The 25,863-nt window shown below is 33.5% G+C and overlaps 1 protein-coding gene across 1 annotated transcript; it reads left to right on the top strand.

Annotated features, from left to right (window-relative positions):
* Nucleotides 1-24,749: 24,749 nt before the first annotated feature.
* On the top strand, nucleotides 24,750-25,205 carry LOC140451604 (uncharacterized). The gene has a single exon (XM_072545451.1). It carries the CDS (start codon nucleotides 24,750-24,752, stop codon nucleotides 25,203-25,205), a length of 456 nt encoding a protein of 151 aa, XP_072401552.1.
* The last annotated feature ends 658 nt before the right edge of the window (nucleotides 25,206-25,863 follow it).

Genomic DNA, 25,863 nt, shown 5'->3' with positions numbered 1-25,863 from the left:
TACGCTGAATTTACTAATTAGATACATACAAATTCTATTATTAGATAACAGAGAAGAGAATAAAATATTTTTGGATTAATTAAAGTGCCTAGAGGGATTAAATAATCCTAAAGACGGGCGTTCTTTATAGCACTAAAAATAATTGCTTGATTTTTAGTAGGAAATTTCTGCTGTGATGCTGTCAAGGAATAAGATTTGCTTTTGAAGAGACGTAGCAAACGTAGACGTAGACAGTAGCAAAAATATAGTGCCTCTTTGCCTCAGCAAAAAACAACACTGGTTGTTGTTTATTATTGATAAAATTATAATTATTTGCGATCGATAAACCATCCAAAAAACTAATAAATTTAGTTTAGAATGGGTTTTTAAGTTTAACTAATAAAAAATATTTAAACTTAAAGTTTTAAATAATGTTGGTAAACTTTAACTGTAATTTATAACGTTTAATATTCATAGTTTAACACAAAAATATCAAGAGCCGAGACAAACGTCTTGTTTACAACTTTTGTCAGGGCCGAACCATAATATATAATTGTGTAATGTGGTCATTATAAAATAAAGCACTTATTTAAAATGGCAAATAGCCGAAACGTGAAAGCAGTAATGAAATGTTTTTATTTATAACAGACCGACAAAGCCAAGAATTAAAAAAGTTTCTATATTATTATATATATATATATATATATATATATATATATATATATATATATATAACCACATATACATATATACCACTATCTTTATATATATATATATATATATATATATATATATATATATATATATAGGTATATATTTAAAGATAGTAGTATTATTGACTGTTGGTTTAAATATCAAGTGGTGATTCTTGAGGATGCAGTCTATTTGGCTCAAAAGACAAAGGAAACTCTTTGACTTACTGTCAAGCTTTAGAATTTATTTTCAATTCTCTTTGAAGACATCTACTGACAATAAATAAATATAAAACTTATGTAGTTACAATTATTCGTTTTTTTACTTACTAGTCATGAAATTACAAATAAGTTTAATTTTAAAAAGCACAATCACACACGTATTAAAAGTTTTTTAAAAATTTTCCTTAAAATTATAATATTATCATGTTTCAGTTTTCATGGAAAAATAACCTGTTCTGTTAATTTTTCTCCCTCTCTAGAATTGAAGCTAGTGAAAAATTAAATACGTGATTTAGATGGATGGAGTGGTTAGATATTGCACAAGCTTGTGATTTGTTTGTTTTTATATTATTTTTGTGAGTAATGATTTTGCTGTGTAATGAACGAGAAATTTCTCCTATATAAACGTTATCACAGTCTAAGCAAGGTATTTGACACACTATTTTGGAACTTTCCATGGTTGTTACAAGATTTTTAGTTTTAGAGTATAAATGTGCTATGGTTTTAATATTTCTAGTGGCAATTTTTATGTTTTATAATCCTTTAAATAATTTGAGAAATTTTGGTATTAAGATTGGAATATAAGGTAAAGATCCAAAGGTTTGTGGTGTTGTTGATAATAAGGCATTAACTGTCGGTCTATTGTTTATTTCTTGACTTGCCAAGACTTTTTCGCTGTGTATAATCTATAATTATTCTCAAACGACGCGACGTTGAACGTCAATTTAATAAAGTACCTACTTTACAACTTTTTTGTGTGTTAATATTTTTTTAAATCATTAATTTAGAAGGTACAACCATTTTTAAATGCAATAGTACATTTTTACAAATATTAAGTTTATTAGGTACCTATTAACTTTAAATTAGGAACAGAAAAGATATTAATTTAATGTGTTAAAATCAATATAACTTTTACAATTATTTAGGTTTATTGTTGTGGTGTACTCTATTTTGTCAATGGTTTGACAGTCATTGTGAACGAAAGTTTTGTTTGAATTGATTTGAATAAAAAATGAACAATTACAGTTTTTCTGACAAGCAGATATGCACTTAGTCTTAGGTAAGAATAACTACTACGGAAATAATTAAGTGTAGCTACCTTTATCTTTATTTTTTAACTAGGTGAATGTCAAGGGAATAGTGCCGCGACGGCAAGGCGTTATGCAGGTAAGTACACTAATAGAAATTGGGATACACGTAAACTCATCACCAATTAGCATAAATACTCTGGTAGATAGTACAAACTCATCACCGTAAAAGCAGAGATTTTAAAATAGACCCGGAGAGATTTGCAAACTGATCACTAGTCTACTTGAATCCCGTGGTAGGTAAATGGTTTCAAACAGCTAAGGTTTGATAATTTGAAAGAATAATCAAATATCAAATGCAAATAAAATAAAGAAGTTGGGGACCATTTCAGATTTAACCTAAAATAGCACATGCACACTATTAAAAACCTATGTAGCTGTATTTTCAGATTTCAAATCCGTATAGATTGGTAGGTACGTCTACTAGGCTACTCATCGAGAGACACTTGATATAAATATATCAGTTAAAAATTAAAGTAGTTCGCTTAAAATAATTTTTAAACTTAATAGATTACCAAGTAATAGGCAACAGGCCTTGGGGCAAAAATTCTGGTAATGAGTTTACCTATTTACAGTGATGAGTTTACCGATCTACAAAGGATGCCGGTGATCAGTCTGTTATATCTCGGTGGGTCTAATAATTTTAGGGTGGGCTATAAAGTAATGAGTTCATACACTTCCAGAAATTTACAGGGCAGGCGTATATTCCTAGCATTTAATAGCTGTTCAGGAGAAACTAAGCTTTACAAAAACAAATGGTTGGTAACAGTGGTCGCGAAATAAACCGTGCAAATGATACTAATATTCTAGACTGTTTGATTAGCATATATAAACAAGAATAAGGAAGATATCTACTGAAGCTGGGGTATATCGTATGAAAGTGTAAAGAACGGTGAAGGAGCAGTTATGTAATGTATCAGCCACATACCCAGGGGAAACAACCCCACCCCCCAAACACAACCGTTACTCAGTTAGCCCGGGATGTAACAAGTCAACATAGAAAGAAAATAAAAGAAACAAAATAAGGGGTAGTTAGCCTAGAAAAGAATAATTATACTTAATTAAATAATCATTATATACTCCAAATTAAATAAAGAATAATAAAATTCGACATAGTTTAACGTATACATTTCAAATTAAACAAAGAATGAAAATCCGACCTAGTTAACGTGTATGACACAAGTTTCGATATCAGGTCAGCTCCGAATGTTTAAAAATTACGAAATGTGAAGACCTTCGTTGGAAATAATACAACGAAGCGACACGCCAGCGATAAGAATTAAGCTGAGCTAGCAAGCACGCCATCGCATGATCCTATTTAACACGTGGAGCAGATGGCATAATCAGCGAAAACTCTAGGGGTAAGGCGCGACGCTTCGGTACTATGACGAGTAATTGAGGGTACGCATTCGCGGTACATAAAAACGAAGAAAATCGGTCAACGGGGCAGTGAGTGCCCGACGACCGGGCCAGGCAGTAGTGACCGGGCAATCGGCAGTGAGTAGAGTTCGGGCGACCGAGTCAGTGAGTAGTGTTCGGGCGACCGGGCCTGGCAGTGAGTGCTAGACGGTCCGCCGTCCCGGTGTGTTCAGCTCAATTAGCGTGGTATCGTGTCCGACAGCAAGGTAGAGAGTATAGTACCGAATTTTCGTATCTCTTAGAATCGCGATAACGTACAGTGCTCCCAGAGTTCATTCAGACTGTTCCTGAGTTCCAGTTCGGACTACAAGGCATATTCTTTAGCTAGGGCCTAAATACGCTAAGTAGATTGTCCGCCCTTTATACTCCTTGGTAAGTCTCTTCTCGTCTCCCTTCGCAAAATATGATAAAACAATAATTAGCCATCTCAAGTATTTTGTTGTATTAGTGTAGATTTACGATTTATTAATATATTGTAAGTTTGAAAATTGGCTTTTGTTCTTTCCCGGCCGGTTTCAGGTCGAGACTAGAAGAGAACACAGTTTTTCGCTTTGTACATCTCTCCGACTTCTAACGTAAGCCAATAACCTCTACCTTTTTACAGGGCCTGCACCTGAACGTCCTTCCTCCTCTTAACCAAATTTTTCCTACCCTCTTGTAAATCCGCGAGGGCGGAATCACGACCGTTCGGACTAGTTGGACCAGTAAGCCTTGCCACCGCTCGCAGAGTTAAGTCTCCCTTAACTATATAGGACTAGGATATTACAGCGGTCTTCCCGGCCGTATTCCAGTCTTTAACCAAGGGGATATTACAGTTACTTGACCCCTTCCATGTAACAGCAGTTTAAGAAGTATTTCCACAAGACCGTTTCAAACGTATAGTATTTTCTGATTGGCTTTTAGAAGAAAATAGACGGGACGTAAACTTTATAAAGAATATTTTGTTCACTGATGAAGCAACCCTTACAAGAAATGACGTCACTAAAAACTACAATACCCATCTTTGGTTAGACGTAAGTCCTAATTGTAAGGAATTTAGCATCACCATCAGAGTAATTTTAAAGTAAACGTTTGGGCTGAAATTATCAGTAATTATTTAGTAGGGCCAATATTCCTTCCCAAAAATGTATACAAAGAAAATTATCATTTTTACAAAAATATCTGTCCCTATACTTAAAAGATATACCGTTAGCGATCATACAAAATATGTAGTTATACTGGATGGTGCTCAACACCATTAAAGCGACAAAAATAAAGCGTTTTCATTTCAAAAATATTCAGCACGTTGGATAGGGAAGAGGATGCACCAATTATTGAGGGGTACCGTGCGGTTAATACCTTAGTCCAACGGATTTTTATTTTCGAAGATTTATAAAAGATTTTGTTTATTCCACGGAAATAACTGAAGCAGAAAAATTTTAAGGATCCAAATTTTAGAAGCTGCAGTTCGATAAAAATATTTGATTTTTTTAAATATTCATTATTCGGTAGTCATTGCTAAAACTATTTAAGAGCGTGTATACAGGAAGGAAGAAATCATTTTGAACACGTTTTGAAATAAAACAATATCTTTTATATACCTAATTCAAAGTTAATAATAAACTTAATATTTTTATAAAAATGTAATATTGCATTTAACAAAGTGGGAGTATATTCTAGGTTAATAAATATACAAACAAATACATAAAGAAAAATAAGTATACTACAAAAAAATTGGGGGAAACGGTTGGAGACCCCTCTTTAGATTTATTATGACTTATTTTCATCCCTAAAAATCGTGGTTTAATTTGTGACCAATCTTTTGTGACACACTGTAGGGTAAATTACCCAATCATTGGCACTCGTAGACCGTCTTAATAAAATTACCTCTAAAATAATCAAGTGCTTTCCGTATGATCGATATGTATTTTTTATGAATATTTATCACTTTCGAGCCACTTATATGAATATTTTGTAATCATATTTTGATTGCTATAGTTAAATTTTATTTAATTTTATTGAAAATCAAAGTTTTCTAATTATTGGCACTCGTGTGCTATTCATTGGCACCATTTATATTTTATAATTATTGGCACCAATTATTTTGTGAAAGATACATAGATACCTAGGTACCTACCTAGGTAAACGATCCCCTACACAATTAAAACAAAACATCAAAATAAAAAAACATATTTTAATTCAGTTAGTTACAAAATTTAGAAACTTTTTAAATTACCAAACTAAAAATCAATCATGCTGTATTCTTTAAAACACAATTTAAATTCTGGTAAAAACCAACTAAAAAATCATTTTAAGTAAACAACTAAAGTAAAAGAAATCTTATATTGTGTTTACATTCAGGTATTTCTTAGGATTTTTCTTAGCAAAGTAAGTGCTACAAATAAATTTTTCTTTGTATAATTTATATTTAGTTAAGCAGCTGACATGATAAGTTCTACAAGTTGTAGTGCAGTTCTGACATTTTATTCATATGTTTGTCCTGTAAATATTGTGCGTACAAATAAAACATAGTCCTCGCGGAACAATCTTATTGTTTTCTGGTAAAGATTGTGGTGACGGCCGTTCTGGACTTTTTTGAAAAAGATTTTTTATATGGGGGACTTTAGTTTATAAATTTGGAATAACAGCGTCTGATACTTGCGATCTGCGAAAATTTAGGTCTGTCGAATTTTGTAAGTCATGGTTATTGTTGCTGGTACCACATCTTCTAGAAGGTGTGACACACTTATTTAAAGAATGGTTGTGAACATATTTACTATTTGCCTTGTTTTTTAAGGTTTTTAGGGATTTCTTCTTTTGAAATGTCTCTTTATCCTTTTTTATCTGTTGCTTCTCTAATCTTCTTTGTTTATTCTCTGCTTTCTTTTCCTCCTTTTCTTCTTTAATTCTTTCCTTTTGTTCCAATTGCCTTTTATAAACCGTTGACGTAAGCACGAGTGAAGGTTTCTCAATTTGTCGTTTACCCGTTCTTTCTGGGATTTTCGGATAGATCAAAAATTTATTAATTCATGAAGATTTTTGATTGTTGTTTACGTGTTTATTATTCTCTTTATAGGTCCCTTCTTCTTGTGTCCTCATCGAATTATTTTGTTTTACATACTGTTGGCAATTTGTTCCAATAGAAGTTACGCTATCATCAACTTCTATGGATTCTTCTTCTTGAAATTTCATTTTTTGCTGAATATTTAGCGATGTATCAGGTAATTGGCTTAATTTAGGCTTACATATGCCTGAATAAGGAAAAACCTCTGTGAGAATTGTATTTTGCAGTACAACAATTTTTTTGTACTAGTACTACACCCTCATCAGCGGGTTGATTATCGCAAAAAACAATAGGTATACCTTCTATATTATCTTCGTTTAAAAATATTTCATCGTTGTAATGTACTACGCTATCATTTATTACGTTGCTACGTTGTAATCTTCTATTTGTATCTCTATTGTATGGTTATCTGTGTCAGATTCCGTTTCAAATTTAAAATAGGTTTTTAATTTTTGTATGATAGAAAACTTTCACACCTTGCATCACATCCACTAAATAAGGCGCCAAAATCATCAAGTTCTAATGACTTATTTATTCCAACTATTTCAATAAACTTTTGATAAGTTAAAACCCTATTATTATCAGTCTTATGCTTCTCAGTGTTTGCAACATTGAAACCGGTAATTTTTGCCGTAACATTTGTCATAGCCGATTGAATTTGGATTCCATGGGTAGAATCCACAAGCTTTAAATCCGTCAGAGGCAACTTTAGGCTTTAAAAAATAAAAAGCTTCTTTATGGATTTGTACAAAAAAATGTTCTTTGAAAAATTTACAAAATTAATTTTTAAGACGCCAATCTAACAGCGATTTTTTCCACATTGCCTTAAGTGGTCTAAAGTTCTCGACATCTGCAGGTTGTAATATCCTGGTAGAGTTAGGGCAAAGAGCTATGAGAACGATATCAAGTTTTGTACAAAGAGTACTAAGTTGATAGCTAAGATGAGGTGCATGGCCGTCCACAAAGAGAATGACAGAAAATTCAACATTTTTCTTTTTGAAATATGGATGAAATACATTTTGTATATAATCTATAAAAAATTCTGTTTTCATCCAGCCGTTATTGCTTAATCCGATTCCCCATATATCTGGAACACTAGTAACAACTGCTTTTGACAGACGCTTGTTTGAGTAAATTAATAATTCGTTAAACATGTCAGATTTTTTTCACTTTGCGGGAACATTTTGGTACAACAACTTTACCCATTTTGGGACAAAACTGGAAATACGTTTCATCGCTGTTTTATATTCAGCTTGGGACATTCAAAACAGAAAAGAGGTTTTTTTCTCTAATTTTTTTTCTATTTCGGAAAACCAACCTCGTATATTTTACTCAGACACATTTGCTGAAGCCGCAGTTACTCCTTCAGGTGTCCGTTTCGTGAGTATTGGATGCCTCTTTAAAAATAGGTTATACCAGTTTTCACCTGGAATGTTGTTTTTAAATGCAGTGGTTCTATTATCTACATCTAAAAAGCTTTTTACGGAGGCCTGAATATCCACTTTTCTTCCTGGGAAGCCTTTTTTCTGGCTATCTAAAATGCATTCGACCGTTTGTTTTCTTTAGCTCTTGTAAGATACGTATTTCTTCCAAGTTCTGGTTTTGAAAATTTAGGACCCAAACGATATTGAATTGTTTGCCGTGGAAAACCATACTTCATAGCGACGGTCTTCTTCTGTTCGCCATTCCTCACATGAGTTAATGCTTTCTGAAGCAATTCTTCGGTGAATGATTTTGTATATTTTGTATGTTTCTTTACTTTTGGCATCTAGAATCGTAAATATGATAATCGTAAAAATGATTTATTATTTTTTTCACGCAGAATTATTATCAATATTGAATTCAAAAGAGGTGGTGATTAACGTTTACCGTTGAAGTGCTAATATTAGGAATAACAAAAACAACTCCAATTCTATATATCGGCACCTATGCCAATAATTATTAGATTATGTTAAATTGTGCTTTCCAAATGTTTACATCCTCTAAATTGGCGCGAATCGACATTTTTATGAAGAAAAAATTATGCTAAAATCAAACCAATAAGGTCCGTAATGTGTGTAAAAATTTCTGTTGTATATTACAAAAATTAACCTGATTTACAAATTAGTTTAACATTGCACTATCCCTACGAAAAACTTACCTTGTTTGGTACAGTCACCACAACATTCATAAAACACACAAGCCACATTTATTTCAACAAGCACGAGCAGTCGTTTACTACCAAGGAAAATGTTGCCAAATTTGAAATATGTATAATTGCTTCAGATAATTGACTTATTGTCCTTATTAATATAGTTTAAAAGTTAGTGTGCCAATCGATGGTCGAGTGCCAACGTTTGGGTGTTTTACCCTGTATAAAATATTAAAATGTGTAATATAATAATAAATAAAAATGTGTGAATAATTATTATGGAATACGTTAATAATATTCTAAGATACAATAGGTATAAGAGATATCTTGTAGTTATTTCAGTTTAGCTAATGGATTGAGTCCAATCAAGAAAACAGAGCACTCTCAAAGTAAAATTAAAGTCAAACGTAGTTGACATACAGGAAAAGAACGTGACTTAAAGTATCTAAATAAGTTTTATGGAGAATTAACACTAGACCGATATTCCGAAGAGTAGTTACAAAAAACATAAAATGCTAGGAGCATAGATAAGAAAAAACTGTGATTGTTTAGTGTTTTGTAAATAATTCTTGAGTTTAACATTATTATGATGTAAACTATGTTGCTATTGATAAATCTAGAATATGGCATATATCCAGATTTTACATTCTCAGAATCGCTCGATAAACTTTACATAAACATTGTGACTTTCCAGACAAGTACGGGAAAGGAACAGCTTTATTGTATCTTTTCCAGTTTCTCAATAACCGAATTTAAATGTAAATTTCCGTAGTAAAATTTTTAGCTACTGTAACGTTTTTATATCGGTCGGTTGTAAAAATGTAGTAAATTTTAATCGAATATGACAAACTGTTATGGCACCAACAAAGGAAAGAGCTTCGTTATATCGATATAATTCCTGGCTACATTTATCAAAATCCAACAATAACTTTCTAACAATACATATTCATATTTCACATGTTTAGCTTGTACCACGCCCGCTTGAGAATCAATTTATGATATCAATGAAAAGCTACAGATTTATCTTGTTTGATATTTGTTGTATTTCAGATTCCATATTATTTTCTACTATAAATAAACATAAAATCGGACAACTCGTTACAAAATAAATCTATAAAAATTTTGAACTCAAAATGACAGCTTCTTGATTTTGAAAGAATAATTAATGTTTCCTAAGTCCTCCCAGCCCCACGGATTTTTTTGTTGCGTTTTAACCTAACAGACAATAGAGATTTTATATGAGAGTTATATTGACCCTTATCAGTCTGACGGATATAGATGAACTTCTCCGCTATTTTTATAACAAACAGGCTGATTTGTGACTAAAAAATTTTTTAACAAATAAAACGATACCAAACAAAAAAAATTATTGTGCCAAAAACGAAACATTTGAATTAGGATTGTATTTTAATGATTCAAGTAGATATTTTATGCGACTTTTTTTAGATGTTTATTTTTATTTAAATTGTGACATGTGACTTCTATGGACATTAGCACGAGTTATAATTTACGATTCACATGGTTATATGATATAAATTACAAAGTAATATACTTAAGTTAACATTTATGATAAAGAAAAAAAAATAAAAACATGCAACAAAATCTATATTTTTTTAGCAGTTGACTTTCCTCGAGGGACTTAATCACCTTGTAGATTTGGTCTGTGCTTTTTAGGACTTTTTTGAAGATACTACTGATACCGAGTTGTTGAAGTATTTTGGCATTGAGAGGACATTCAGTGAGTAAGGCTAGGCGCACACACATCGAATTTGAACGGTCGATAAAAGTTTGATCAACCAAATTCCTTTGGTGGCGAGAAGAAACATCGATCGCCAAACCGCACGGCATCGATATCGTGTGGCGATCGATGAATGTCACTGTATGGAGGGCTCCCGTGGTCGTTGCCGTCGTTCCAAGGCGTATAGTACCAAATGAAAGCGCGCACACACATCGATCTTTGTCGACCGACCAGAGGACCAGTTGCGTTTTTTGGACACTCCTCAACGTACGTAGCTCTGTGTTGCTACGCAGTTCTGTGTTGTTCATTGTGATTTTGTGTACTCCACCTAACAAACCCTTGTGGATTAACAAATGTCATCGAATAAATGTCGTGTAGTGTGCGTGCAAAGCATCATCGGTAAAAGTTCGATCAAACTTTTATCGACCGTCCAAATTCGATGTGTGTGCGCCTAGACTAAATGTTTAATTCGGAGAGTCGTATTAAAGTGTTGATATTTTGGCTGTGAAGATAATGTAATCAGATAGCCATGTGTTAGACGGGTATGTCCTATACTCAATCTCCGTATGATTGACATATTTTTAACAGATAAAGGTATATTACTTATAGTAAAGCTTCAGTGAACCTAGTTACCTATCCGGGATAGGTAAGTAGGTTCACTGAATGTTCAATTTCATGCTGCGCTAAAGTAGGTTTATTTCAGTGAATCTGCCAGGTATATAAATTAAGCTTCTTCAGTCTAGCTTTTAGAGAGTTGCAGATTTGTATATTGATATTCGTATCCATGGATGACGCGGTTTTTCTGGCAAGGCAATTGGCTCTTTCGTTACCACTAATTTGGCTTTTTCGTTATTACTAATCAATAAATTGGATGGTACCCATATCAGAGTGACTGTATTGTGACTTGTATTTTAGTTTATAAGAAGCTGATAATGTCATGAATATCTTGGACAAGAGGATGGTTAATGGACATAGCATTATGGGAGTGTATAGAGTTATGTGGTGGTCCGAAGAACAAATGATTTCATACGGGACCAGCTAAACATAAAGAAAAGACTAAGAACACACATATCAGAACAAATAATAAGCTTTTTTGGACATGTGCTTCGAAGAAATGGTCTTGTAAAACTTACCATCCAGGGAAAAGTAGAAGGCAAAAGAAATAGAGGTAGATCTCCCACACGATACACGGACCATATTGTTGCTACTATTGGCGCTCCATTGTCAGAATGTGCTAGAATGGCAGAAGATAGAAAAACGTGGAGGAACATTGGGAAATTTAGCTAATAGCTTTATGATATCACGATACCTGCATTATGTTAACGACTAAGAAGAAGAAGAAGAAGAAGATAGAGTTAAGTGGATTAGTTTTTTATGGATATATGTGTGTTTGGATATTGTTGGGCATATTTGAAACCACGTGATATAGCTATAGCATAAGATCCCACTGCAGGATTATTACGTTCATAACGTAATTAATCAAACTCATATTTTGACATTGTTACTATATGGAGTTGAAGCCTGGACACTGACGCAAGCCACTGAAAAACGAATCGAAGCCTTCGAGATGTGGATATACAGAAGGATACTAAAAATATCTTATGTGGACCATGTCACCAACGTTGAGGTCCTACAGCGCATGACAAAAGAAAAAGAAGTGCTTAATTTAATTAAACAACATAAGCTTGAGTACCTCCTCCACGTGATGCGGAACGAAGAAAAATATCGAATTCTTCAACTTGTTATGCAGGGTAAAGTATTTGGCAGAAGAGGACCGGGTCGCCGTCGTATCTCGTGGTTCACAGCTCACACAGAAGACAAGCTCTCTTGCTTGTAGCCTATCAAGAGGAAAGTCGATCTCTCTCTCGTCTGCTGAGTCTCGCTAGCAGCAGACGTACTATCTTCTTTTGCCTGTTACCTATCGCTGCAAACAGACGCTCCCTCTGCCCTGTTGACTATTGGTAGCAACAGAGGTATTCTCTATACTGTTGACTGCCGCTAACAACACAAATTTTCTCTCTCCCGCTTATAGTTACGCGAAAAATACCGCAATTAATTTTTTAAATCGCATACAGACGCAAATGTGCTGTATCTCGTGATCTCAGTATTAGTACCGCGAGACACGTGTTCAGAAACCGGTACCCGGACAGCTTTCCTGTATGAAGCACAACCGCGAGTAAAAGACTAAATACCGCAAGTGTGTGTGCAGCAGATGAATTGGTAAGACTTTGTATAAACTTAATTTGCTATAATCTGTATAACCCTTCACTACTTATCCTAATTTATTTAAACCAGCCCTATATTATACAGTCCTTATACACTCAAATTATAATTATACTTTAACATATGTACACCTTTTTGTATAATTAGTTTTTGACAAATATTTTATTTCGTTCATTTATTTCATAAAAGACGCTGCTCATGACGAATATGCATATTATAAACAATTTAGAATGATTTTTAAGGCTCAAAAACGCAACTAAAAAATATTATTTTTGAATTCACCAGGACCTAAATTTAAATTCAAACCTTGTTCTATTATAAGTTCTATATATTCTAGGCCAAACGTATTTAATTTTAAAATATTTTTTTGTAATCGTTAGTGAAGCGCTTTTGATAGGACAGGAGCTTGAGCTGCGGCGTGTATAAGAGGGAGAAAAAAGATAAATGGCACACATTTTTGATAGTTTGAATTCTCATTGTATAAATGCGTCCTGCCATGCGCAGTTCATTAAAAATTAAAAACAATGTTTTAAAATAAAATAAGCGCACAATTTACATTGGCAGCTGATAGAAGAAGTTTGGAATTTGAATTAAGGCTTTTGATGTTTAAAAAAGTAATATTTCTTGTTTGTGATTTTGAGCTTTAAAAATCGTCATTTTGCGTTTTTTACATTAACAGTTAAAAACAACGTCTTAAAGTCAAATAAGCCAAAAATCAGGAGTTGATTAAGAAAGGCTTGAGCTTGAATTTAGGCACTTGATGATTTCAAAAATAATATTTTTAACTTGTGTTTTTGAGCTTTGAAAATCTTAATTTTACATTTTTTATTTTTAAATTATTTATACCTCGAAAACGATCAACTTTAGAGAAAACTTATAACAGATCTTTTTTGTTCACAATTATCTAAAAAATCTAAAAAAAAATAACCTAATGAAGCGCGTATGTGTGCCATAGATCTTGTTGCTCTCTATTATAAACGCCGCAGCCTAAGCACTCTCGAAAACGATCAACTTTTGCAGAAAATTTACAAGAAACCTTTTCAGTATAGTCTAAATAATTCTCCAAAAAAAAATGAACAACTTTTTGCCTGGGCGACCTCTTGAACCTTATTTTGTGGTATCTCATGAAAGTGTTGCAAAAAAATCTTATGGGATAATTTTTCCGAACGAAACCGAGCTTTTCGCCTGTTCCACTTGTTGGCTTCTCAAATAGGAATGAACTTTTAATGAATAGTTTTTAAATTACTTTTAATTAAGTTTAAATTTATTTTTACTTATAACCAAATTCGGTCCCAAAAAATTTGCAAGAAGCTTCAAAAAAAAAACTTTTCAAGTTTTCAATTAACTATTTAATACTATCTTATCATTCAAACTAAATTGTACTCTTTTAATTATTTCGTGATTCCCATTCAGAAGCCAACGAGTGAACATAAGGCTTCTACTAATAGTATTTTTATTAAAAATTTGTTAGTTTAATGTGATTGTTTATCAAGTAAATATTGGTATCGTTCACCAAATATAGCTGAAAGTGTGAAATTCCCTTTGCCTGTGCTAACAATGAAGTGAGAACGCACATACAAACGGTCTGGACCGTCAGTGCGAGTCCGGGGTCCGTCGTTTGACGAATGAGCATCATGATCGTCACGCGTTTTTACACTTTTACATTATATATTTGGTGAACTGTAAGTCGATATCACTTAAATACTTTCGAAAAATAAAATTGGGCCAGTCGTGTCTGGTCATACTAAATATTTTGGCATCCAAAATATTAAAATCAAATTATGACATCAATACAAACAGCTCAACCTAGTTTCGCTGCAGTAACAAAAATCACACAGAAAAAATCTATAACAGCAACATCAAGCACTTAAAAATGAACTTGGATTAGAACTTGCTTCCTCTATTTCGCTTAGTCGATGTAGTTCACCGGAAGACGAATACGCTCACATCTTCAGTTTTCGACGCTTAGTCTTTGTGATATCAGATAAAGAATACTTTGAGTTAAATACTTCAATTGTAATCTCCTATAAAAATACAAATTATAAGATCTTTATTACTTTGGACACACTTGAATGCTTTTTATGTAAGCAATCTGGACACACTGCAGACTACTGCCCTAACCCTAAAGAAATATCTAGCAATCCCTCTCCAAATACAACTTCTAGCCAAATCCCACTTGATCCTCCTTCTAGAATATCTTCTCTTTTACACTCCTCAAAAGAAGAAATCTATTCAAATAACCCACCTACTGACATAACAATCCCAAATGAACAGTCTCTAACACCAGTATCTGTCCCTTCTAACTCTGGCATAAAAAGAACTCATTCCTTTGACACAAGTCTTTAATCACCTTTTTTACTGATTTGCCTTTCTTACTTGCCTTTCTAGAAAATTCCTTTGGGGATAGTGATCCTCTCAAAGAAGCTCATAATTTCACCACGAACATTCATTCTCTCCTAGAAGATATTACACAAATATACCAAACTGTATCCGATAGATCACTTAAAAATCGAATTACAAGAATAATGAAAAAGCTAAAACGCATATTAAATTATATAGACGCTGACGAACTTACCAACTTAAGTCCAATAATTCACGTGACTCTAACTGCAATGCAGCAAAATCTTTTCAACAATGCTACCTTTAATATCGAATCTTGAGGCAATTGCCATAACTACATATTGCCCTAATATACTTACCATCTGTTCCATATTTATTCCTCCAAACCATTATCTAAAAGAAGAAGAGCTTTTAGACCTTATATTCCAACTTCCACAGCCGTTTGTACTCACAGGAGACTTTAATGCACATAAGAGTATGTGGGGTTCTCAATCAACATTTGAGCGGGAAAAAGTAGTGGAAAATATTATTAACTGCACAAACTCATGTCTTCTTTAAAAAGGATCTAATACTCATTTTAATATTTCCTCTGGATCTTTCTCTGCTTTAGATCTTACTATTAGTGACTCTAAATCTGCACCTTATTTAACCTGGCAAACAGCTGACGATCTTTTTGATAGCAATCATTATCCTATAATAATTTCCAACAATTGTAGTGGGACTGCCTCTGGCCAGAGTATTCAAAAAGCTGTTGACACTCTCTTACTCGCTCATGATAAACTAATGATCAACGATGTAGACTATTTGTTAACGTCAATAACAGACACTATTCTTTCAGCTGCTAAGACTCACATTGGCAAAATATCATTCTCTCCAAATCATAAAGCAGTTCCCTGGTGACACTCTTCTCGTAAAGAGGCGATTCGTCTATCCAAAAAAGCTTTAAATTAGGTACCAAAAAAATAAAAGCCTTGAAAATCTAATAAATTACAAAAAATTCAAAGCCAAACACGTAGTTAAAAAAAGTAAAAAATCATCCTGGCAAGATTACGTATCATCTATCAACGAAAACTCCAATCCTAGCCAACTTTGGAAAAAAAATACAACAAATTCAAGGTCACAAAACTAATAATAAAATTACTCGTTTAATTTCAAATGGTATAGAGATCACTTCACATGAACTTATTCCTAACACTTTTGCCAAACATTTCGAAGAGAAGTTCGGGAATAAAACTAATAATATTACTTTATCTCATCATGACTTTTCACACAGAAATCATCTGATATCATCTGAATATTGATGACTTAATAATCTACTGTCATGGTAAATCCAACGCAACTACTAGTAAAATTCTACAATTAGGAGTAAATGATCTACAAAATAAATTATCTTCTCTAGGACTTACCCTATCCCACTCTCTATATCCAAAGTTATTAAATTTAGTCGAAGAATGAGTTCTTTTCATCCTGAAATCACTATCAACAACTTCAAATTACCGGTTGTTGATAATTGCAAAATATTAGGGCTGATTTTTAATTTAAAATTAACCTAGAAAAAATACATACAGGAACTTCTTGACTATAGATGTTTCGTCTATATGTCTGGTACTAAATCAATCTTAAATTCACTAAATACAGTACACAACACGGCTTTTCGTCTATGTCTTGGTGCATTCCGTTCTAGTCCGACAGAAAATCTTTACTGTGAAGCTAATGAACCTCCTCTATGGCTTAGATGAGAAAACCTTTTTCTCTCTTATGCTTCTGCAATTTCTTCCAATCCAACCAATCCAGTAATCATTTAATTGTATCATCACACTAACCCCATAACAATCCTCCATGTAACTTAATTACACATCCCATTCCTAGTCTTCTACAACCGTTACTAAAAGATATAAATTTGCCTAAAACCATAACTCTACCATTCTCCAATAATCCCTATTGGACCAACATACTTCCACATTATGATATTTCCCTTACTAAATTGAACAAGAAAAATACCAGTATTAGTACATTAAGAATTCTCTTTCTAGAAACTATAAACAAAAATAAATATAACATAGTTCTTTACACTGACGCGTCAAAGAGTGGTGTTGGATATTCTGTAACCACTGTACATACAACAGCCTATCGAACTCTCTAAAATTTCTCCTTGGTGTAGTATCCACACTGGTGAACTACTAGCTATCTCACATGCTTTTAAATATGCCCAACAATATCCAAATACACAGATAGCCATATGCTCTGATTCACTTTCCTCTATACACTCCATTAATGCTATATCCACCAATCATTCTATCGTCCAAGATATTCATGACACATATCAGCTTCTTATAAACCAATTATCAAATAAACAACGATCACTCTGATATGGGTACCATCCCATGTTGGTATTAGTGGTAACGAAAAACTGATAGCCTTGCCAAAAAAGCTGCATCATTCACACACCATTATCAATATACAAATTTACAACGATCTCAAAGCTAGACTGAATAAGCTTAATCCATCCACCTAGCAGATTCACTGGAATAATGTTACTTCAGCGCTGCATGAAATTCACCCTCAGTGAACCTTCTTACCTATCCCAGTTTATCTCAAAAAAATATGGCAATCATGCGGAGATTGCGTATAGGACATACCCGTCTAACTCATAGCTACGTGATGACATCATCTCCACAACAAAAATGTCAGCACTGCAATATTATACGACTCTCCGAATCAGACATATACTTATCAAATGCCCTTTTTATTCCATAATACGCAAACAGCTCGATATCAGTACTGGCATCAAAGAGGTTCTAAACAGCACAGACCAACAACAAGGTTATCAAATTCCTCGAGAAAAGTCAACTGCTCAACAAAATATAAATGTTATGTTACAAGTTTTTATTATTTTCTCTTTATGTTAAATGTTAACTACATTATTTTGTAATTTATATATATACCATGTAAATCCCGTGCTAATAACCATAGACTTCACATGCACGTTAATTTAAATAAAAAAAAAGTCTTTCGTTAAAATATGTTTTAGGTACAGTGTGCGTAAAATTCAATTTTACTACCTGGAGAGGTTTAACAAAATTGCACCTTTCGCATATAGTATCTAAAAATTATGTATACATAAAGCGAGTTTGATATAAAATATTTATGTGCTTTTAATATTTTACTCGCATACATGTCACACAAACACTTTTTTAACAGTATATAAAAAGAAAAAAATGAGCATAATTTGAAATAAGAATCAATTAAAAATAAAAATGAATTTAGAAATATTCGATAAACGCAATAAATCGATATTTATCGATATATCGCAAAGAAACTGAAGTCTACCATTTAAGGCTATCGTGTACTTTTAATGTAATGTAATGTAATGTAATGTTTATTTACGGACTTGCCATTTGTTTAAAAATCGACTTAAATTTAACTTAAACTATTAAAATACAATGTGATTACATAAAAAGGTATTTTCGATCTTATTCTTAATAGTACTGTACTAGTAGTGGTAAACTGCCCCCTCGCAGACTTTACACTTGGAAGTCGCCAGCAGACTCGAAAGAAACAAATGTAAGAAACCAGATCGACTTCATTGCCATACCAGAAAGATTCAGAAACTCAATCACATCAGTGAAAACCTATCCCGAGGCTGACGCTCAATCGGATCACAACCCAGTGGTGGGTAAACTGGGAATCAAATTAAAACGTATAGAAGGGAAGCCTAAAAAAACCAAGATAAACATTAGGAAATTCAAGGATCCCAACATTAAACAACAAGTACAGGAATCCTTAAGAAGAAACATTGGAAACTTGAGTGAACGCAGACACAGTTGCTAAATGGGAAGAAATAAAAAGAGCTTGTGAAATGACAAACAAGACACGTCTGTTACAGGAGCGCGTAAAGAAGAAAGAATGGATGACGGATGAAATCCTTGATATGATGGAAGAAAGAAGACAACACAAATGCAAAAATCAAGTGAAGTATCAAGAAACAAGTCACAATATAAAAACAAAGATAAAGGAAGCGAAGGAACGCTGGCTGAAGGAGAAATGCGATGAAATCGAAGAGTGCAACAGAAGATATGACTACCACAACATGCACAAAAAGATCAAAGAATTAACAACTAAAAAGAAAACCAATAAACCCCACCCGACACTAGACGCAGACGGTAACCTTATATCAGACGACTTGAAGCTCATTGACACATGGAAAGATTACGTAGAACGACTTTTTAACGATAAACGCAGAGCGACAGTGGACCAAGTTGACGACATGACTGGACCCGAAATACTAAGGTCTGAAGTGGAAAAAGCCATTTCATCGCTAAAAAACGACAAAACACCAGGTCCCGACAACATACAGGGCGAGATCATAAAACTCCTATGCGAAACGGATGACCACTTTCTCGATTTTCTGACAGGCCTTTTTAACACGACAAAGGGGAGATTCCGGAGGAATGGCTTCGATCGACCTTTGTAGCCATACCTAAAACACCAAGTGCAAAACACTGTGATCAACACCGCTTAATAAGCTTGATAAATCACATTACCAAAGTTTTCACCAAAATCATACACAATAGAATATATAACAAATGCGAAGCAAATATATCGGGGTCACAGTTCGGATTCCGAAGCGCATTGGGCACAAGAGAGGCGATCTTCAGTCTGCAAGTTTTAATTCAAAGATGCAGAGACATGCACAAGGACGTCCACTTGTGCTTCATCGACTTCTTCAAGGCCTTTGACAAGGTCAAACATGATAAACTCATGGAAATTCTCAGGAAGATGCATATTGATGGCAAGGATCTGCGCATAATAACCAGTCTCTATTGGAACCAAAGTGCTGAGATAAAGATGGGCAACTTACACAGTGGGAAGATAGATATTAAAAAGGGTGTACGACAGGGATGCGTCCTCTCGCTGCTCCTGTTCAATATATACTTCGAACAAATCCTCAGAGAAGCACTGGGAGAAGTTTCGGAGGGTATCAAAGTAAACGGAGAGGTCATCAATAATATTAGATATGCTGACGACACAGTTATTATCACAAATGACTGCAACGAGCTTCAAAGACTCATGCAAAGCATACACACAGCAAGTCAAGAATATGGTTTAGAACTCAATACAACCAAAACTAAATGCATGCTCATCAGCAGAACACAACAACCTCCGATGCAATTGACATTAAACAACCGAAAAATAGAACAAGTGAAGACATACACATACCTTGGAACCACAGTCAACACAAAATGGGACCAGTCAACAGAAATATGATCACGAATTGAAAAAGCGCGAAACGCGTTCAACAATATGAAAAAGTGGTTCACAAGCAAAATCTCAATGGAACTAAAATTAAGACTGGTCAAGTGTTATGTCTTCCTGGTCTTGTTCTATGGAGCAGAGGCATGGACCACAACGAAAGCCACCCTGAAGAAACTAGAATCCTTTGAGCTGTGGATATATCGCCGTATTCTTCGGATATCCTGGACAGACCACATCAATAACGTGGAAGTAATGCAGAGAATAGGCAAAAGCAAAGAAATAATCTTCACCGTAAAGAAACGGAAGCTTGAGGACTTCGGACATATCATGAGGCATACTAAGTACCGGCCGCTACAGTTAATAGTCCAAGGAAGAATCGACAGTAGGAGGGGACCGGGGAGAAAACGACACTCATGGATGCATAACCTGCGACAATGGTTCGGACTAACATCGACCGAACTGTTCAGAAGTGCCGTAAACAAAGTCAAAATAGCCGTGTTAATAGCCAACGTCCGAAACGGATAGGGCAAAGGAAGAAGAAGTAGTGATAAATGAAAAAAATCATTACTATTAAATTTATTTGCATTTCTACACATTCTCTGTAAGGGTTTATTTACAGTATAAGTTCGATTATGAAATTCTTAATAAAATAAGTCTTGGGATCTGGTGTCTCTACAGGAAGTACGGAAGTAAACCTTTTCTAAAAGAGCACTAGCATCAATGCCTTCTTGTATTAATTTATATATAAATGCTACATCTAGCAATATTCGCATTTCTTCAAGAGTAGGCAATTTAACTAATTATTAATGCAAAAGAATGTATTCAATTTCATTTACAGGTATTCTCAATTTAAAAGCAATAAATCTTAAGAACTTTTTCTGTACTCTTTCTAATAGATCTTTATAGCATTTATAATGAAAAGACCAAATATTGCTACCATATTCCAAAACCGATTTAATAAGGGAACAGTAAATATTTTTGAGACAATAAATGTTATCAAATTCAGAGAGGCTACGTTCCATGCAACCTAAAAGTTTCATGGATCTATTAGAAACGTAAGAAAAGTGATCCCTGAAGCTTACTGTAGGGTCAAAAATTACCCCAGGATACTTAAATGTTGTGACTATCTCTAAAATATTCAGTCCAATATGGTATTCAAATGAAATCGGATGTTTTTTTCTAAAAAATTTCAGTACCTTACATTTATTTATGTTCAAATTCAAAGCATTTAAGTTACACCAATCCAATAAACTACTTAAATCATTCTGTAATAAACTACAGTCATTGGAATTTTTTATGACTCAATAAGTTTTTAGATCATCAGCATAGAAAAGAATATTACTATGATAAAAACAATTGTTTATATCATTTACAAAACAATTAAAAAGCAGAGGAGATAAATCTCCACCCTGTGGAACACCAGAGATTTGAGGTCTATCTGTGAGATAGCTCTCCATCCAGCGTAATAATCATCCATGTAAACCAGCATTATAAAGTTTAGAGATTAAGACAGTATGATTAAATCTATCGAATGCCTTAGAAAAGTTGGTGTAAATGACATTAACCTGGTCATACCCTTCAAGACCATCCAACAAAAACTCTTGTAAAATTAAAAGACTGGTAGTAGTAGAACGTCCTGGAATAAAACCATTTTGGTCGGGCATTAAAGTAGGATTCAATAATGAACCAAGTTTTACAGCTACAATCGCTTCAAAAGATTTAGCAAAAAATGAAATTCTAGATATAGCTCGGTAGTTTTCAACATTTTCTTTATTATCACCTTTATGGACTGGGATAATATAACTTTTCTTCTATATCTCTGGAAAGACACCTGAGCTCAATGATAAACTAAATATTTTTTGTAAAATATAACTCAGAATAAATCTACAATTAAATATGAACAAAGGAGATATATTATCAGGTCCACAACTTGCTTTTAGATCAATGTAAGATATAAATTCAAATACATCTAACACAATAATATCACAAATTTCAACACAAAGACTATTATCAGAGTTTACAGCTGGATACTCTGTATTAAGTAACTTGGGTTGAATTAAAAAATTTACTAAACAAATTTGCTATGTTTTAGGAATTATCAGAAGTTATATCTTCATATTTCATTGTGTTTGGCAAATCAAAACATTTTCTTTTATTATTTACATATTTCCAAAAATCTTTTTTATCATACATAGCAGATTGTAAATTATTTAGGTGATGACATACCTTGAAACAATCCCTAAATTCTTGACGCAAATTAGAAAAATAATCATAATCCTTCTTAGATCCGGTCATTTTTTATTTTGCATGAGCAATCTTCTTTTGACATAAAATATGTTTTAAATGACGAGTGTACCATTTCGGAAATTTTGAGTTTTTGCACCTAGTTTTTGGTATATACAAATAGATTAATACAGGAATCTAACAACTCATAAAATTTATCAACGCTATTATTTACATCAGTCTCATCAATAATCCTATCAGAGTCGACTGAACCCAAATATTTATTAATAAGGATATAATTAGCATTTTTAAAGTCAAAAGAGAAATAATTATAACTAAGAGAGTCAAAAATATCATTTCCAATAATGTCAAAGAACAAGACTGGATGATAGCTATCACATTTGAATAAAGATTGATCAACAATTTTTAAGTCAATGTTATTTATATTAGAAAAAATAAGTTCTAAGAAACCCCTATTACAGTTTGGTACTTTATTTAATTGAAAGTGATTTAAAAAAGCAAAACTTTCTGAACTACATTCAACTTTGTTAGTAATATTTCCAATTAGTCTTGAACCATATTCATCATTTTCCCAATTAATATTTCGTAGGTTAAAATCACCAAGTAGATATACCAAACTGTACTGTGTTTCATATAAAATACCTTCTACACAATTTACATAGTCTTTATACAAACATAATGGAGAGTTTGGAGGTAAATAAACACATCCCATAAGACACTTTTGTTTTCCAAATAAAACTTCAACAAAAATATATTCAATGTTTTTAACCCTACGTTAGGCGCGTGGTCTACGACTGTAGACCACATCTGTTTGAACGACGATTGTCTTGAGTTGGGATATACTATGAGGCTGTGCCGTTTAGTAGCTATTAATAACACCGTAATCTATAAGTTCAATATGTGCGTTGCAGCGAGCTAGTGAAGTGCTAATTTTTAAACACGTGTAAACACGATTGGTCTACGATTGTAGACCACGCGCCTAACAGTGTGAAATTATTTTTCGAGTACCTACGTAGTGTTTTTATATAATAAACTTGTCATAAATTGGTAAGTGTTGTTTTTTCTTGAATTGTACTTCTCAGAAATGTATTCATATTTGTCAAATATTCAATTTTGTGTTTTTACACAAATGTATGCATTATTTTGATACATTATTTTATAGTATTTTTCTTCTTTGTTTCAGAGAAACATGTCTGACTCTAAGAAAAGGCGTACACAGAGTAGTACATACCCAGCTGTATGGTTAAGATGGTTTGAAGAGGAATCAAGTGGAGACAAGAGCCAAGTAGATGAAAATGAGGAAGATGAAGAAGAAGAAAATGAAAATATAGTGGAAAAAAGTGATCATGAGACTGGCTGAGAACTAGAACTCACATCAGATGAAGATGAATCACAAAGCGACGATAAACAAATTGGTGATGGCAAATTTTACAAAGGTAAGGATATGACGACAAAGTCGAGAAAGGATTGTGGTAATGTACAAGTGCGAACGCGTTCTCATAATCTTCTAACATACTTACCCGGACCAAAACGTGATGCCCTCAATGCAATGCTTGCAATTGACTATCTTAAACTTTTTTTGTCTGACGCAATTATTCGAATAATAGTTTGTTCAACGAATATAATATATATTCAGAACATAAAAGAGCGATTTTGTAGGGCACGGGATTCTAGATTAACTGATGAAACGGAGATAAGAGCTTTGATAGGAATTTTGTTTTTAATAGGAACACTGAGAAGTTCCAGAAAAAACGCTCGCAAAGTATGGGATAATTCCAAAAGCAATGGAGTCGAATCATGTTACCTCGCTATGAGCGACAAACGGTTTAGATTTCTACTCCGTTGTTTAAGATTTGATGATATCAATACGCGAACAGAAAGGAGGGAATTAGACAAATTAGCACCCATTAGAAATGTTTTCGAAATTTTCTTGGCTAATTTTCAAAATAATTTCATCCCTAGTGCGTATCTGACTGTTGACGAGCAATTATTGGCTTTTAGAGGACGCTGCTCATTAAAGCAATATATACTTAATAAACCAGCGAAGTATGGGATAAAGATGTTTGCGCTGATTGATGCAAAAACTTTTTACACTTTCAATCTCGAAACGTATGTCGGAACTCAACCTGATGGCCCGTATAAGGTTAGCAATACTGCTGAAGATATTGTACTACGATTGGTGCAGCCAATAGAGGGAACTCACCGTAATATTACAGGCCATAATTGGTTCACCAGTATTCCATTGACCAGAAAATTGCTAATCAAAAAAATTAACTACTCTCGGTACAATGCGCAAGAATAAGCGTGAGATCCCCGCTGAGTCCCTAATAAAAAAAGAGAAGAGAAAACCTCTATCTTTGGTTTTCAGGAGGATATGACGTTGGTGTCTTATTGTCCCAAAAGAAACAAGTCTGTTATTTTGGTATCTTCAATGCACCACGATAATGCCATTGATCCAAAAACAGGGGATTCCAAAAAACCTGATATCGTCACCCGATATAACAAAACTAAAATTGGTGTAGATTGTGTCGATCAGTTATGTGTAAACTACAATGTTGCAAGAAACACGTGTCGTTGGCCAATGGTAATATTTTTCGACCTTTTGAATATATCGGGTATAAACGCTCTTTGCGTATATAAAGGAAATCATCCCTTTGAAACCAAAGTCAAGAGAAGTGAGTTTATTGAGCAATTTGCTTGGGAATTGATCAAGCCTCAGATAGAGGCGAGGTTAACTAACACCTACGTGCCAGTAGAACTAAGAAGACGCGCGCATGCTCTTCTTGGAATTGAAGCCCCGCCTGCTCCACCGGCAAAACCAGAAAATTAGGTAGGACGTTGTCATATTTGTCCTCGAGCCTGCATCAATTCTACAAGAAAAGCTTGTGTAAAATGCAACTATTAGAATGCAAACAACACATGCCAGATATGTGCACTAGCTGTTTAACCGACTAAATATGTATATACTTATTTTGTGCTCACTTTCATGACTTTCAAATGATTTTTTTGTCAATTTTGTAATATTAGGTAAGCTTAGTATGTATTAGTATCAGAAAATTACATTTGCTTTAATTTTAGCGCACTAAGAATTTTATGTTGTTGTTCAAAACTTATCCCAAAATAATAAAGGTAGAAAAACATGCTTTCCGTTTTTTTTTTAAATAACTAGACACAGATATATGTATATTAATTAAAATGAAATTTATGTTAAAATATATGTATAAAAAAATCTATTTTGTATATCCTTTTAAAAATTTATCACATCAGATGTCAATTAATAATAAAAGAAAATGGTCTACATATGTAGACCACGCGTCGAGGGCCGCTAAAAAATACCAGGCGCCTAACGTAGGGTTAAATTGATGATTGACTAAAACTGAATAAATGTTCCTATTAATCGCTGTAAGAACTCCTCCAAGTCGTTCACATGAACTGGTTGAGCTTGATCTATCACTGAGTTATATATTGTACTGTGAGATGCCTAGTTC

Source organism: Diabrotica undecimpunctata, chromosome 10, assembly GCF_040954645.1.
Source record: "Diabrotica undecimpunctata isolate CICGRU chromosome 10, icDiaUnde3, whole genome shotgun sequence".
NCBI lineage: Eukaryota > Metazoa > Arthropoda > Insecta > Coleoptera > Chrysomelidae > Diabrotica > Diabrotica undecimpunctata.
The sequence above is the reverse complement of the archived record's forward strand: the minus strand, read 5'-3'. Positions and strand labels throughout refer to the sequence as shown.